Here is a 15,576-nt window from a genome sequence, read left to right on the forward strand (position 1 = left end):
ACACACACACACACAAACACACGGAAAACCGGACATTATCATCAGTTTATAAAAGACCCCCGGACACCCCGGACAGGACGTGAAAAGTGGACATGTCCGGGCAAAAGAGGACGTTTGGTCAGCCTAAACCTGTTGGCTTTCTGAACTCATTAGACATTAAAATATAATGTGAGCACGGCCGTTCTTAGCTTCGTAGTTCTCTAATATGTTGTTCTATAATAGTTTATCGTTCTGTTCTCGTCTCAGTTTTATTCAAGTGCTTTTTCAAGGATCAGTTAAAAACTCAGATTTTCAAGGTATTCCAGTACTTATATTTCTGAGTGCCAAATCCAAGTACCTCCTCAAACATCTTGTATGAACCATGATTAATTCAGCAGTTAGTCTATTTGTTGTCCAACAAACTGGGGCAGGATTCGGAGCACCTGATACAGCACAGCTGCGCTCTCACTGCTTCCCTGCACTTCACTCTGCCACTGGCTCCTCCTTGTGTGTTATAGGTGATGTTTTTCGGAGTGCATGAGTCCACGAGATGACAGGTTGTCCTAAAGTCTCTCAGTCATCTTCTGAGCAGCATCTTGAAGATTCATACCAAAGAGCAAGACGTGCACTCCAAACAGGTTTTCTTCATCGCTGGATTCCCCGACTGTTTGGAGTCATAGACCGTGTTCATGTGCACATGCAAGACCCTGCAGGACATGAGGGTCCGTTTGCAAACAGAAAAATCTGCTGTTCTCAGATTCATCCTTGTGTATTCATTAAGTAGTGCTAGCTTTCACTCCTGTGTCTGATAAGATCGTCTTTTCTTTGGTTTTTGGACACTATGAGCCTGTCGGTGAAGATTCTCAGTCATCCAGGTCATGGTAATCATCAGTGCTGTATCGTAAGCAACTGTACTTTCTGAGTTTGTTGAAGATGTTTCACCTCTCATCCAAGAAGCTTCTTCAGCTCCAAAGGACTGGTGCGGAGTCACAAGATTTTAAACTCTGTGTGGGTATGAACCCTGACAGAGTCGTTAAGGTCACATGTGAATCGCTGACCCACCCAGCCATCTTGTGTGTCGTTATGGTTAGATGGGTGCAGGTGAGAATGGGTGTCTAGGGAGGGATCCAAGACTGCATTGTAAGTCTGAGGTGATACGACACCATTTATACTGCGACTCTGCACCAGACCTTTAGAGCTGAAGAAGATTCTTGAAAGAGAGGCAAAGCGTCTTCAAGAAACTCAAGCCAGCCCAGTTGCCTACGATACAGCACTTATGGCACTATGAGCCGTTTTTGGTGCTACAGGACGACAATTTCTATTTAAACACTACTAAAATAGTGGGTTGGTGTTCCGTTACCGAGGCAACTGTGAAATATTCATAGCACATTTAAGCCGTACTGTAAAATGTCTTCGGGAATCAGTTTGAGATATTTTAACTTTAACTGAGGAAACATGATACCTTAAGTTAAATCCTTAGCTATAATGTTTATGATGCTTCATTAAACCATCCACAGGAAAGGACTGAACAAAGAAGAGATGTGATATCTTTTATTACCTTGTTCATGACTTCAGCGTTGGCCTTGGCCAGGACCATGGGCATGGAGGACATGTCAGTTGTGAATTTCTGTGTGTCTGGTTTCAGCCTGTAGAGATGGTCACTAAGAATTCTTGCAGCATTCTTGGCCTTCAACACATCGATTGAACCAATGGGGACCCATCCTACGCCGATGACCTCATCCATGTCAGCTTTGTACACGGCCTGTTGAGACAACATGTAAAACACGTGAGCAAAGTCCACATGGCGTGATGTGTTAAGGTATGTTGAATCTGTCACAGAAGGACTCACGTCACTCTGCAGGTCGTAGGCTTTCCTGGCCTGGACCACATCGTTGGAGTCTGGCAGGCAGGTCCACTGGTGCAGGTGAGTTCTGTAGTTGAAGTCATTGACCTGAATCTGGCATTTCTTGGCCAGCTCAAGACTCAGCATGTCCACGGGCAGGTTGAACTTGGTCTTGGACTTGTTGAAGTCCTTCTTGTACAGAGCATCACTGGCGATCTTGGCTGAGTTCAGAGCCAGCATGATCAGAGGGTCGTCCTGGACGCAGCGAGCACCGATGTGGTGGCCCACCTGACTGCGGTATCCTGTCTTGTACTTGTACTGATAATATCAGCAGAAAGAAATTACTGTTAGAGCTAGGACATGTCTCATGTGATGTCTTATAGAAATGTGCTGGTCATATAAAAGTATTCAGTTAAGTATGAGTCACTCACGTCACTGATGATGTCCCTGGAGGCCTTGGCAGCCTTGACGGAGACTGCATCCGCAGGGAGGAAATAGCCTTTGTTGATGGTTGCCTCAAAACCTTGTCTGTAGAGTTTCTGAAAAGTGACAAATATAAATACTTCTGTTAACAGTTTGAACAAACAGAGGTCTAATCATGGCACTTAATTCTGGAAAGCTTCAGGTTCCCAGTACAACATACCAGATGCAGCAGGGACCATCCCCTTATCATGTGCAGTAAGAAGAATACTTACCCTGCTCACGTTGATAGCATTCTGCTGAGACAGGAGGATCTCAGGTGTGTCAGGCTGGATGTGCACCTGGGTCTTTTCCTTGTCCCATGCCTCTGTGTAAAGACGCTGGAAGAATCCACAAATAACTTAAGTGTTAGTAAATGGTATTGACTTGAGACATCGCCAGAGACAGATCTAAACGTACAGTCATTATTTACTCTAACAAAAATAAATATGTATTTTACCAAATAACAGATTAATTCAAACCTTGTTCATGGTGTGAGCATTATTCTTTGCCAGAACGATATTCATGGCCTCTGTGGTGCTTTTGAAGGGGAAGATGCTGGGGTGCTGGCGGTAGCTCCTTTCACTCAAGGCTTCCGCAGCCTTCTTGGCTTTCTCCACATCAAGTGAGCCAATGGGGACCCAGCCCAGGCCCTGGAGCCACTTCAGGTCAGCTTTGTAGACGGCCTACGAAGCGCAGGGACAGAAGATTCAACTCCTGACACACTCAGTGGCATCAACATGAAGAGGCTCAGAGAAACAAATAAGCATGGGAGGCTCTACTCACATCACTCTGGAGGTCATATGCATGTCTGGCCTGGACCACATCGTTGGAGTCTGGCAGGCAGGTCCACTGGTGCAGGTGAGTTCTGTAGTTGAAGTCATTGACCTGAATCTGGCATTTCTTGGCGAGCTCCAGGGTCAGCATGTCCACAGGCAGGTTGAACTTGGTCTTGGACTTGTTGAAGTCCTTCTTGTACAGAGCGTCACTGGCGATCTTGGCTGAGTTCAGAGCCAGCATGAGCAGAGGGTCGTCCTGGACGCAGCGAGCACCGATGTGGTGGCCCACCTGATTGCGGTATCCTGTCTTGTACTTGTACTGGAAGAAATGTGAAATAATCACTGGTTAGAATGGGAGCAGAATGGGAGTCAGGGCCTCCAGCTATCAAGCCTCTCTCATGTGGAAACATTTTCCAGTTTTAGTCCGGAGACACCGTCTCCACATTTAAGAGCAGGCTCCAGACTTTCCCTTTTCATAAACCTTATAGTAGGGGCTGGCTCAGGCTCGCCTTGAACCAGCCCCTACTTAGGCTGCTCTGACTTCCCATGATACACTGAGTTACTTTATGTTTATGTCTGTTACTAGCTCTGCCTCTTTACCGGAGTCTTTGGACTTTGTGACCTGGCTCAGGATTTTCCCTGGGTTTGTTCGAGACCAAGGTGGCAAAGGCCTGTGGCGGGGGACATCTTGACAGCTGTAAGTTTAGATACGGCCCCCCCCTATTAAATATGAAAGGAGGCCCCCACATGCTTGAGCTTTACACTGCTGACTTGTATAATCATAACAGACATGTCCTGTGATTTTCAGCCTCCTATGATTATATTTACCCTTTACAGCAGGCACATCCTGACAGCTGAGAATATTACTGTCAGGTATTGTCCCCCCTCTATTAAATATGAAAGGAGGCTGGAAATCACAGGACATATCTGTTCTGATGATACAAGTCAGCGGTCCGGAAATGTGTGTTTCTCTTCTATAATACACATTCTACATCTCGGAGGCGACGTCTTTCCACATACAGTAAACAGTAGGAGAGACAGTCCAAGGGGGAGCCTGGCTTTGGGTTGAAATAATTTATTTACTTTAATCTTTTGCTGAACTATGATTGCTTGCCTGTGGTAAAATGAATTTTAAATTTCTAATGCAACTAACATGACACTTAAATGAAGCACTTACATCACTGGCGATGTCCCTGGAGGCCTTGGCTGCCTTGATGGAAATGGCGTCACCGCGCATATCGTAGCCCTTCTTCTTGGCTTCTTCATTTGCCTGTTTGTACAGTTTCTGTAAAAAACAAACACAATCATTCCACAGACGTTCAGCACATCAATCTAACACTGAAAATAATCTATGAATACAAGTAGCTGTGCCACCATGACTACTTCATTCTCCACTTACGTAGCTGTAGTTGATGTTGTTTGCTTTGGCGAGGAGAACATCCATAGCGTCAGGCATGATGTGGATCTTTGACTTCTCATTGTCCCAGGCTTCACGGTACGCTTTCTGCAACATGAGAATGTACTCACATTATAATCTCTGCAAGTATGCATTTCGTATAGTTAAATCATTTCCTTATCATATCCATGTGCAGGAAATAATTATGTGAGGATGGTTTCGTACCTTGTTCATGACCTGAGCGTTGGCCTTAGCCAGCACCAAGGGCATGTCCTCAGTGGTGAGTTTGAATTTGAAGGTGCTGGGGTGTTGACGATACCCTCTCTCAGCCAGGGCCGCAGCAGCAGCCTTCGCCTTCTCCACATCCAGTGAACCTATAGGCACCCATCCAACACCCTGCAACATCCTCTGGTCCTCCTTGTACACAGCCTGGACACAACAGAGAGGGTTTATTATGGTCACAGTTCTTCATGAACATGCTTCCTTCCATGGTATAACTTCAGGGATACTCACGTCACTCTGGAGGTCATATGCATGTCTGGCCTGGACCACATCGTTGGAGTCTGGCAGGCAGGTCCACTGGTGCAGGTGAGTTCTGTAGTTGAAGTCATTGACCTGAATCTGGCATTTCTTGGCAAGCTCCAGGGTCAGCATGTCCACAGGCAGGTTGAACTTGGTCTTGGACTTGTTGAAGTCCTTCTTGTACAGAGCATCACTGGCGATCTTGGCTGAGTTCAGAGCCAGCATGAGCAGAGGGTCGTCCTGGACGCAGCGAGCACCGATGTGGTGGCCCACCTGATTACGGTACCCTGTCTTGTACTTGTACTGGAAGAAATGTGAAGCTCTATGGTTACATGTTCAGTAATAAATGTATGGTGACTATTTATTATTGTTAAAATCCAACAGCTTACATCACTGGCGATGTCCCTGGAGGCCTTGGCTGCCTTGATGGAAATGGCGTCACCGCGCATATCGTAGCCCTTCTTCTTGGCTTCTTCATTTGCCTGTTTGTACAGTTTCTGTAAAAAACAAACACAATCATTCCACAGACGTTCAGCACATCAATGTAACACTGAAAATAATCTATGAATACAAGTAGCTGTGCCACCATGACTACTTCATTCTCCACTTACGTAGCTGTAGTTGATGTTGTTTGCTTTGGCGAGGAGAACATCCATAGCGTCAGGCATGATGTGGATCTTTGACTTCTCATTGTCCCAGGCTTCACGGTACGCTTTCTGCAGACACAGAAAAATAAGAGTTTATTCATTTTATGTATTCTGATGAGAGGGGGATATATTCATCGTATCACGACAAGTAGTTCAACAGTCATTTTGTGTTATTTAACCCACTACACTATGAGGACTAAAGATTTCGTACCTTGTTCATGACCTGAGCGTTGGCCTTAGCCAGCACCAAGGGCATGTCCTCAGTGGTGAGTTTGAATTTGAAGGTGCTGGGGTGTTGACGATACCCTCTCTCAGCCAGGGCCGCACCAGCAGCCTTCGCCTTCTCCACATCCAGTGAACCTATAGGCACCCATCCAACACCCTGCAACATCCTCTGGTCCTCCTTGTACACAGCCTGGACACAACAGAGAGGGTTTATTATGGTCAATGTTCTTCATGAACGTGCTTCCTTCCATGGTATAACTTCAGGGATACTCACATCACTCTGGAGGTCATATGCATGTCTGGCCTGGACCACATCGTTGGAGTCTGGCAGGCAGGTCCAGTTGTGCAGGTGAGTTCTGTAGTTGAAGTCATTGACCTGAATCTGGTTCTTCTTGGCCAGTTCAAAGGCCAGCATGTCCACAGGCAGGTTGAACTTGGTCTTGGACCTGTTAAAGTCCTTCTTGTACAGAGCATCACTGGCGATCTTGGCTGAGTTCAGAGCCAGCATGAGCAGAGGGTCGTCCTGGAGGCAGCGAGCACCGATGTGGTGGCCCACCTGCTTACGGTACCCTGTCTTGTACTTGTACTGATAATGAGAAACAAGACAGCTGATCAAACCACAGTGGTTATGGCAGAGCAGTAATATCAGCAGCAGTATTATGTTCAGTCTTTGTACACATGAGGCATGTTATCATGTATCTGATGACATTCATACTTCAGTCAATCAACATGAAATAGTATACTACATTACCAAACTAATCTACAGCACAACATGCTGCTGAAACAATAAAATGATATTAAAAGTTAATGATATTTTGAATTAGAAATATATGTGCTAATTGTAGTTAATTGTAATTAAATTGTTTTACGTCGCTGGCGATGTCCCTGGAAGCCCTTGCTGCGAGGATGGAGATGGCGTCATTGCGCAGGTCGTATCCCTTCTTCTTGGCGTCTTCATTTGCCTGCTTGTACAGTTTCTGTATAAAAGCAGAAACCAAAAACCTTCAACCATCTTCAAACTGGTGGTGTGTTACTGAAGAAGTGGTTTAAAGCTCTGACAACATGTTAACTTGTAGGAGAATGTTTGAGGACTCACCAAACTGTAGTTGGCTTTGTTTGCTTTGGCCAGTTGAACGTCCATGGCGTCAGGCATGACATGAATGGTTGTCTTGTCTTTCTCCCAGGCGTCCATGTAAGCTTTCTGTGTGTTAAAGTAAGTTTTTCAGATTAGCTTCCATACATGAAAAAAAAAATTTAGAAGAAGATTTCTTTGACGTGAATTCATAATGACATCAACACTGATCTCAGCTGATAACATGAGACGGCTCCTAAATGTGATGTATTAAACTGGATCCAGTTTTCAGCCCAGTCAGCTGAAACATTTTTTTTTAGATTTGAACACATTCACTTTGGGTCCAAATGATATCACACAGATCAGAGTTGTATTGTATAACAAAGGCCCGAGGGCGAAGGTCATCACAAAACCGCCATCCTCAGACTTTGCTTCAAGCAGAGGCACAAAATGAAGGTTTCCTTTATCACGGTCATTTGCAGTGATCGCTGAATGTTTCACTTCATTTGCAAGAGACAACACAAATATTTAAGGTTGAAACATCAGCGTAGCCTTTTTACATGGCCTGTTCCAGGACGAAATGTCATGCTGTCATTTCAACTCCATGTTCTTTATAAAAAGTTTGGTCGTGGAATTGGGGGACAGGGTGGTGTCGCCTTTACGCTGGCAGCACAGGTTCTGTTCAGGGTTATACGTTTCTGAAAAAGAGCTCAGATATGAAACACAACTAAATGTTATAAATACCTTGTTCATGACCTGAGCGTTGGCCTTAGCCAGCACCAAGGGCATGTCCTCAGTGGTGAGTTTGAATTTGAAGGTGCTGGGGTGTTGACGTCAGTGGTGAGTTTGAATTTGAAGGTGCTGGGGTGTTGACGATACCCTCTCTCAGCCAGGGCCGCACCAGCAGCCTTCGCCTTCTCCACATCCAGTGAACCTATAGGCACCCATCCAACACCCTGCAACATCCTCTGGTCCTCCTTGTACACAGCCTGGACACAACAGAGAGGGTTTATTATGGTCACTGTTCTTCATGAACATATACATTCATAAACATGCTTCAAGGATTCATACTCACATCGCTCATTATTTCATATGCATGTCTGGCCTGGACGACATCGTTGGAGTCTGGCAGGCAGGTCCAGTTGTGCAGGCGGGTGATGTAGTTGGCGTGGTTGACCTGAATCTGGTTCTTCTTGGCCAGTTCAAAGGCCAGCATGTCCACAGGCAGGTTGAACTTGGTCTTGGACTTGTTGAAGTCCTTCTTGTACAGAGCATCACTGGCGATCTTGGCTGAGTTCAGAGCCAGCATGAGCAGAGGGTCGTCCTGGAGGCAGCGAGCACCGATGTGGTGGCCCACCTGCTTACGGTACCCTGTCTTGTACTTGTACTAGAGAATAGCAAGTGTGAGAGTTTTCAGAACTGAACTCTGTTGAGGCAGTAAACATACGAAATGATATATGCACTTGAGTATAGAAGTAACCACACAGTTACTTACATCACTGGCGATGGCAGTGGAGGCTTTAGCTGCCTGGACTGAGATGGCATCAGCACGAAGGTTATGGCCCTTCTTCTTGGACAGCTCGTTGTCCAGTTTGTAGAGTTTCTGAAGAGACAGAGAGAATACACAGTTTTATTTCATGGTCGGGTGTATTCACGATTCTGATTGGCTCAGGTTGTCCATTAAAACCTGATAATGAACAGCTACTTAGCACAACACTGTCTGTTCACTACCCTGAATTAATGCACTGGCTGTATAATGGTATCAGCCTGTATCTAATGTGAGTAACCATAGCAACGGGGAAGCAGTCTGTTTACAATGTCTTACCAACACTGAGTCCTTAAGTACCTCGTCCTCTGAGCACCACAGAACGGAGACTGTCTGTCCCTCAGACCTCGCTTCGTACCACATCTGTGATCATCTCCCATCACACTTACTGTTCAGTCTAAGTGTGAAGGTTGTTTCAGTTTTTACCAATAAAGATGCCCTGACCTGTTTCATGTATCAGCTAACAGGCTAAATGACGTGTTGCTTGAAAAACTGCTCGCCCTGGCTCTATTCTTTAAAAAGCTTTGTGCACCTCTGACCTACTGTGAGAGCAACAGCGAGCCTTTCCTCAGGCTCCATCAGGGCTCCATATCCTCCCTGAATGTTGTTGCTTGTTGTATATCAGGACAATTTGTCACACTCCATCTGGCAGAGTTCACTCGCTGTATGTTAGGAAGAGGCGTGATCCCTCACATAAAGGAAAGCTTGTTAACTTTCCAAAGAATATACGGATGCACCATCACAGTAATGTACCCACTTCCTGTTTGCCAGGACACGTGCTGTCAGTGCTGCATGTTACAGATCATGACAAACGATGAAACAATGTGTGTGAAAAACAAAGGTATCACACCGTACCTCACTGACGTTCTTCTTGTTTGCTCTGGCAAGAACGATGTCCATGGCATCAGGCATGATGTGGATCGACGTCTTGTCTTTCTCCCAGGCGGTGATGTAGGATTGCTAAAAACAGAGGTTACTTGTTGGTTTGATATCTCAGACATAAACGCTACAGAGAGATATTTGTGTTCATATCCAGTACCTTATTCATAATCTGGTTGTTGGCAGTGGCCAGAGTCAGATCCATGGAGTGCATGTCCTTAGTGAATTTGAAATTGCTGGGATGTTGGCGGTACTGGGGCTCACTGAGGATCCTGCCGGCTGTTTTTGCTTTCTCAACATCCAACGATCCGATTGGGACCCAGCCGATTCCCTTCATGAAGCTGTCGTACTCACTCTTGTACTGGTTCTGAAACAATGCAGCGCAGACACAAAGAGCATTGGGAACAGTCATGTCAGTGTTTGGACTGTTTGAAAATCTTCTACAAATAAAGACACAGTGTTAATAAGATGAAGTCGGACTCTCTACGTACATCACTGGCGATGAACTGCATGTTACGAGCAAGCACCAGGTTCATAGCGTCAGGCAGCACGGTGTAGTGGGGGTTGTGCTGCTTGTATCCAGCCATTGTCTGAACAGCAGAGGCCTGCTTGGCGTGGACCACACTCAGCATGTCCACGGGGGTGTGGTACTTCAGCTTGGACTTGTGGTAGTCCTTCTTGTAGTTCTTGTCACTCTGAATCTTCGCCACCTCCATATAGTGAACCAGCAGAGGGTCGTCCTGCAGGCTGCGGAAGCCGACGTGGTGACCTCTGGCCTTCTCGTACGCCAGCTTGTACTTGTACTGTGACAGCAAACACATGTTGTGTCACTCACAGAGACTGTATTAGTTTATAATATGAATCTAAACAGGTATATTGTGAATTGATTTAATACAGAAAGGTTTTATAACTTACATTGCTGGCAATAGTGGTACCAGTCTTGGCAGCAATGATTGAAATGGCGTCTGCTTTGAGGTTGTGGCCTTTTTTGGCCATCTCCACGAGACCGGCTTTGTACAGTTTCTGTAAACAGAGAAATAAAACAGTGCTTACATTCACAATCTGATCACCATTAACCATGTGCAGTCATGACCCAAAGTAAGAGCCCGACCCAAAATGGGGCACAAACCCATTTTGATTTGATACCCGTCATGTGAATGGAAACACTCAGGTGTGTAAAATGCCACCAGACACCACAGGGGTGCCGTACAGTTATACTTTCAAATGTTTAAGTGGCATCTGAGCACACTGGACTGCCAGCTCCATCAAATAAAACACGCTCAACGTCACCACACTGTACGACTGTATGGGCTGTAGCAGGGGCTGGGTACCCAAACCAAGTATTAAACTGGCCCTGGGGCCAAATTATTAACGACTGCAGTATTGATAAACTTTAACGGTTCTGATATCAGTTTTGGAGAAATTCAAGATATATTTCTTGTTCACTTAGGCCACATAAACGTTCTTTTGTACAGTTTTTATCTCACCAACTCTGATTCTAATTTGCAGTCAAATTAAGAACGAGAGCTCTCTCTGTCCGAGCCTCGCAGCCTGCTGCATGTGTGAGGGGCGGGTTGGTAACTCCTGCACGTGAGAGCAGAAACATCTAGTGAACGTCCATCACATACAGGCCGAGAAATGCACCGTCTCCTACAGCCTAGCTCCTCGTTCATCTCCTGTCATTCCGTCCATGTCGGATATGTTCTGGTCTACAACAGTAAGTCATTCAGGTTTCTTCTATTTTTATTGTTAAAGATTTTTTGGGGAGTTTTTCCTGATCAGCTGTGAGGGTCCCAGGACAGAGGGACAAACTGTGATTTGTGATATTGGGCTTTATAAATAAAATTAGAAATTGAAATTGAATTCTAAACATTGCTGTAGCAGAATGTTAATTTATATGATGTACTTACAATGAATTCTGTTCTTATTTTGTTTATTGTCTTTTTTGTAAAATCCCCCAAAGAACTGATAGGAGTAGCGCTAGAGTACCAGATCAATAAGCAGTATCACTAAGAGTCGTGGTAGTATCTTTAAAATCTTTATGATGCCCGTCTCTAGTTGTAGCTGCTCTGACAGTTGGCCGACAACACGTCACATTAAATCAAGGGACGCCTGCAGTGATTGGCTGTGAGCAAAACCATAGAAATAGTCATTTTTTCCTAGATGTGAGAAAAAAAGGATCGAATGCAGTTAGCGTTTGACTCTGTGCCGCTCACTTCAGTCAGTACCTTAGAAGTCTGAACTAATACCAGTACTGGTTATGTTACCTAGAGTTTGGGACCAGTACCCAATGGTACTTTTTCGATATCTTACTTTCTCTTTAATGACAAGCTACAGTGGTGACGTAGTGGAGTAGAAAAAAAGTCTGCTCCTCTGCTCTTTTCTAATCACAAGTAGAGCTAATCTGTCTGTCTGTCTGTCTGTCTGTCTGTCTGTCTGTCTGTCTGTCTGTCTGTCTGCTCGACTGGCGGTGATGGTAGGCTGTTACTAAAATTATATAGAAGACAATAGACAAGGGGCAGATGAGCTCTGCAGTGAAAGTATCGTATGTGGCTTTCAGGCTTTGGAGCTCCTCGTGTGACACTCGTGCCTTTTATCTAAACCCAGTCTCACCTGTGCTCTCAGGTACCAACATTCGGCACAGATGGATTTAACGTGCATCAGTACGCGGTAGATCAGATGTAATTCAGTCGATACCCTTAAAAGTACCGACTCTGGTTTGGTGACCAACTCTCGTGTTGAGTGCTGATACCTCGCCTTAGTATTAACTGTTAAAAGCAGCTGATTCGTCCTCTTACGTTGCTCATGTTGAGGGCGTTGGCTTTGGCCAGGACGATCTCAGGAGAATCTGGCATGACGTGGACGTTCAGTTTGTCCTTTTCCCAGGCTGCAGTGTATGCTTTCTGTGAACACAGACAGCAGAGGAACAGATGTGTGATGAGCCGTATGAACAGTATGATCAACAACATTTCTGTGGCCCTGCTCTTCAGAGTCAGTGAAGCATGCTGCACCTTGTTCATGATCTGGTTGTTGGCAGTAGCCAGAGTCAGGTCCATGGAGTCCATCAGCTTGCTGAACTTGTAGTTGGACGGATGAGTCCGGTACAAATTGTCACTCTGAATCTGACCACCAACTTTAGCAGTCTCAACTGCCAGTGAGCCGATAGGGACCCACCCAATACCTCTGATGTAGTTGTTCCACTCAGACTTGTAGTCAGCCTGAAAACATAAAGAAATGAGACAGTGAGATGATGATGCACATTACCTCTTCAGTATTTTTCAACCTGGTCTCTATTGTCCATGTTTTTGTGTCTAAGTGACTGATGGAGACAGTTTTTGAAATTGGTCCAGCGTTAAGTGAGACAGCAGCAAAACCATCTGCAGTGTAATCCCTGTGTGCAACTGAGCGCTGTCTATTCATGTCCACTAAAAGAGTTTTTGTCACTGACAGGCTCAGATTGTTTTTCTACGTGTCCCTTCAGAGAGAGACCTTTATGTTAAAGAGTAAGATCCTTTTTGTTTAACCAGAAACAGCTCCAAAATCACCATCATCAAATCCACCGGACTCCATTTAAAGAACGATTAATTTAAAGCTGGATAGAGTCAGCATATTTTCATATCTAACTGGGTGAATCAAACCAGGGTTGGTGATTGTTGGAACAGTGGAAAGATAAATCAAGACAGCTCTTGTGAGTTTTATTTTGCTTCTGGTAACTCTGAATAAAGTGTGTTTAACGATAATAAAATTACTATTCATTTAAATGGAGTCCAGTGGGTTTGATGATGGTGACTTCATGTCTGTCTCTGTAAGGATCCTTTCTGTAGTGTTGTCAGGCATTATACCAGCCTGAGCCTGTCAGTGACAAATCAAACACTTAGAGTGGACGTTAACTGACGCTGCTCCACACTGCAGGCTGCTGTTTTTGTTGCTCAATACCTGAAAAATACAGAAGTTGTCCTGTAAGATCAGTGACAATTATCTTTCTAAACTTTATGCACACATGTAAAAAGCGAGCACACAGTGTAGACTCTTTGTCATTGCCTTTCAGACATGGTTTTGATCCTAAAAGACACAGTTCAGGGATAAATCTGCAACTCACATCACTGGACTGGATGTTCATGTTGCGGCAGCGCTGCAGGTGCAAGTTGTCGGGCAGGAGCAGATAGTTGTGAGGGATCCGTCTGTAGCCGGCGTAGGTCTGCACTGTTGAGGCATGTTTGGCGTGGACCACACTCATCATGTCCACGGGGGTGTGGTACTTCAGCTTGGCCTTGTGATAGTCCTTCTTGTAGTTCTTGTCACTCTGCATCTTCGCCACCTCCATGTAGTGAACCAGCAGAGGGTCGTCCTGCAGGCTGCGGAAGCCGACGTGGTGACCTCTGGCCTTCTCGTACGCCTTCTTGTATTGGACCTGACAGATAAAATAAAAGGAGTTAGTTGTGACTCAGTTACAGGGAAAAGAAATGCTGAATACATTCAGTGTTGGGTTGATTTATTGTTTACATACATTGCTGGCGATATGTCTGCCTTGCTTGGCGTGCAGGACAGAAATAGCATCAGGCTTCATGTCGTATCCCTTGGCGATATCTTGCAGCCACTTATGTTTGTAGTGACTCTGTGGACAGACAGCAGAGTGTTACCTCAGTGTTTCATACACACATGATGCTGATATACAGTCATATTCCTTTGACTTGCATATTTAGCTGATTAAACAGTCACGCTTTGATTTTCTTTCATAAATATACTGAGCTCTGACCTCGCTGAGGGTCTGTGCGTTGAATTTAGCCTGAAGGAACTCTGGGCAGTCAGCTGGCAGGTTATAGGTGTGCTTGAACTTCTCACCAGAGGCTTTGTATGCAGTCTAGAAAGAAGGAAAGGAACAACAGAACACGTCAATGTACGTAAGGTTCTTTGAGGAGAAGTTTTGGTCCAACGACACATTTCAAGAGCTGAAAGGCGTCACTGCATCTTCGATCAACACAAGACATTCTTACTATGTCCATCTGCTTGGAGTTGGCCATGGCCAGAACCGTGTTCATGGCATCAGTCTTGCTTGTGAATTTGAAATTACTGGGATGTTGGCGGTAGCTTCTTTCATCCAAAGCAGCTTTAGCAGCTCTGGCCTTCTCAACATCCAGAGACCCGATGGGGACCCAGCCAACGCCTTTACTGTAGTTATTGTAATCTGACTTGTAGACGTTCTGCGGGTTTACAGAGAAAAACATGTTCAACATTTATTCACTTTGCACATTGCTCTGCTACTGTGTATTTAATCCATTCACTTATATGTACCAATTGACCCTTCGCTAAGCCCCGCCTCTTTGTGACGGTCCGTCATGCTGTCGGAGCTAGCATGTTGGAGCTAGCATGTTCAATCCTTTACGGAATAGCGTTTAGCATTTTTGGAAAAACAAAAAAAGCAATTGTGTTTGAAGGATGTTTCTAAGATGTCAAACTGACTCAGCAGCAAATACAGGTTAAAAAAATAATAGAAGCTACTGCTAAAGAAATTAGACTGAAAGTGAACCACCACATCACCTTGTGATGAAGACAGAAGACGATGAAATTAAAGGGAAACTTGACCAGTTGTAAATCAGCTCTGTGTTATCGCAGTGTGTGCTGATGAACTCCCCCTCGTGCTCCAGCACCCAGCCCTGGAAATTAACCTGACTCCTGTCTGACTGCTGAGCATGGACACTTCCTGTGTCTGTCCTTTCAAAGTAAAGTCACACATGGTCCAGTCATATAGGTTTGGATTTATCCTGACAAAGAGCAGCTCCTCATAGAGTTTCACATTTGCTTTTTTTTTTTTTCTGCGACTAAGTGACCAATGAAATCTTGCCGACTAATGACCTTTCTGGTCGACTACCCTTTGATCGACTGTCAAGGGGCGGCCATACCTGTTTCCTTCCCCAGTTACTGTAAAGCAGGGTGGGTCTTTATTCACTGTTACCATCATTAAAAAGCAAAAGCAGCATGAATACATTCAGAATCTGTTACCTGCATTAGCTAGCTAGCTAACCCCGCATATGTCCGGATTTGATTTTGGTTTTGGAACAAAGAAGAAACTTCTATGTCCTTCTAAACTCTCTGACTAACAAGTATCACTATTACATGTGTCCTGATGACGAACTCCAAAATCCACAATACCAGAAAAAAATCTGAAACAACAGCATGAGAGTTTGTTGTCAGATCCTTGTCAGAGCTGGCAGATGTTACACTATGATTG

The 15,576-nt window shown here is 44.9% G+C and overlaps 1 protein-coding gene across 35 annotated transcripts in view; it reads right to left on the reverse strand.

Annotated features, from left to right (window-relative positions):
- neb (nebulin) overlaps window positions 1-15,576 on the reverse strand; it is a 90,850-nt gene that overhangs the window by 50,616 nt on the left and 24,658 nt on the right. For 14 of the 35 annotated variants that reach the window (XM_050049322.1, XM_050049323.1, XM_050049307.1 and 11 more), the window contains 25 exons: window positions 14,342-14,548; window positions 14,104-14,208; window positions 13,855-13,962; window positions 13,447-13,758; window positions 12,359-12,565; window positions 12,146-12,250; window positions 10,263-10,370; window positions 9,839-10,150; window positions 9,508-9,714; window positions 9,324-9,428; window positions 8,418-8,525; window positions 6,125-6,436; window positions 5,837-6,040; window positions 5,590-5,694; window positions 5,368-5,475; window positions 4,970-5,281; window positions 4,682-4,885; window positions 4,460-4,564; window positions 4,238-4,345; window positions 3,068-3,379; window positions 2,764-2,967; window positions 2,518-2,622; window positions 2,254-2,361; window positions 1,829-2,140; window positions 1,538-1,741 (listed from right to left, as the gene is read on the reverse strand). In XM_050049322.1, coding sequence (XP_049905279.1) covers window positions 1,538-1,741; window positions 1,829-2,140; window positions 2,254-2,361; window positions 2,518-2,622; window positions 2,764-2,967; window positions 3,068-3,379; window positions 4,238-4,345; window positions 4,460-4,564; window positions 4,682-4,885; window positions 4,970-5,281; window positions 5,368-5,475; window positions 5,590-5,694; window positions 5,837-6,040; window positions 6,125-6,436; window positions 8,418-8,525; window positions 9,324-9,428; window positions 9,508-9,714; window positions 9,839-10,150; window positions 10,263-10,370; window positions 12,146-12,250; window positions 12,359-12,565; window positions 13,447-13,758; window positions 13,855-13,962; window positions 14,104-14,208; window positions 14,342-14,548 — 4,587 coding nt within the window. Of the gene's footprint in view, window positions 1-1,537; window positions 1,742-1,828; window positions 2,141-2,253; window positions 2,362-2,517; window positions 2,623-2,763; window positions 2,968-3,067; window positions 3,380-4,237; window positions 4,346-4,459; window positions 4,565-4,681; window positions 4,886-4,969; window positions 5,282-5,367; window positions 5,476-5,589; window positions 5,695-5,836; window positions 6,041-6,124; window positions 6,437-6,719; window positions 6,828-6,946; window positions 7,052-7,666; window positions 7,715-7,755; window positions 7,912-7,997; window positions 8,310-8,417; window positions 8,526-9,323; window positions 9,429-9,507; window positions 9,715-9,838; window positions 10,151-10,262; window positions 10,371-12,145; window positions 12,251-12,358; window positions 12,566-13,446; window positions 13,759-13,854; window positions 13,963-14,103; window positions 14,209-14,341; window positions 14,549-15,576 lie in introns of all 35 variants that reach the window. The other 21 variants (XM_050049335.1, XM_050049297.1, XM_050049312.1 and 18 more) reach the window with 21 other exon arrangements.

This window comes from Epinephelus moara, chromosome 7, assembly GCF_006386435.1.
Source record: "Epinephelus moara isolate mb chromosome 7, YSFRI_EMoa_1.0, whole genome shotgun sequence".
Lineage (NCBI taxonomy): Eukaryota > Metazoa > Chordata > Actinopteri > Perciformes > Serranidae > Epinephelus > Epinephelus moara.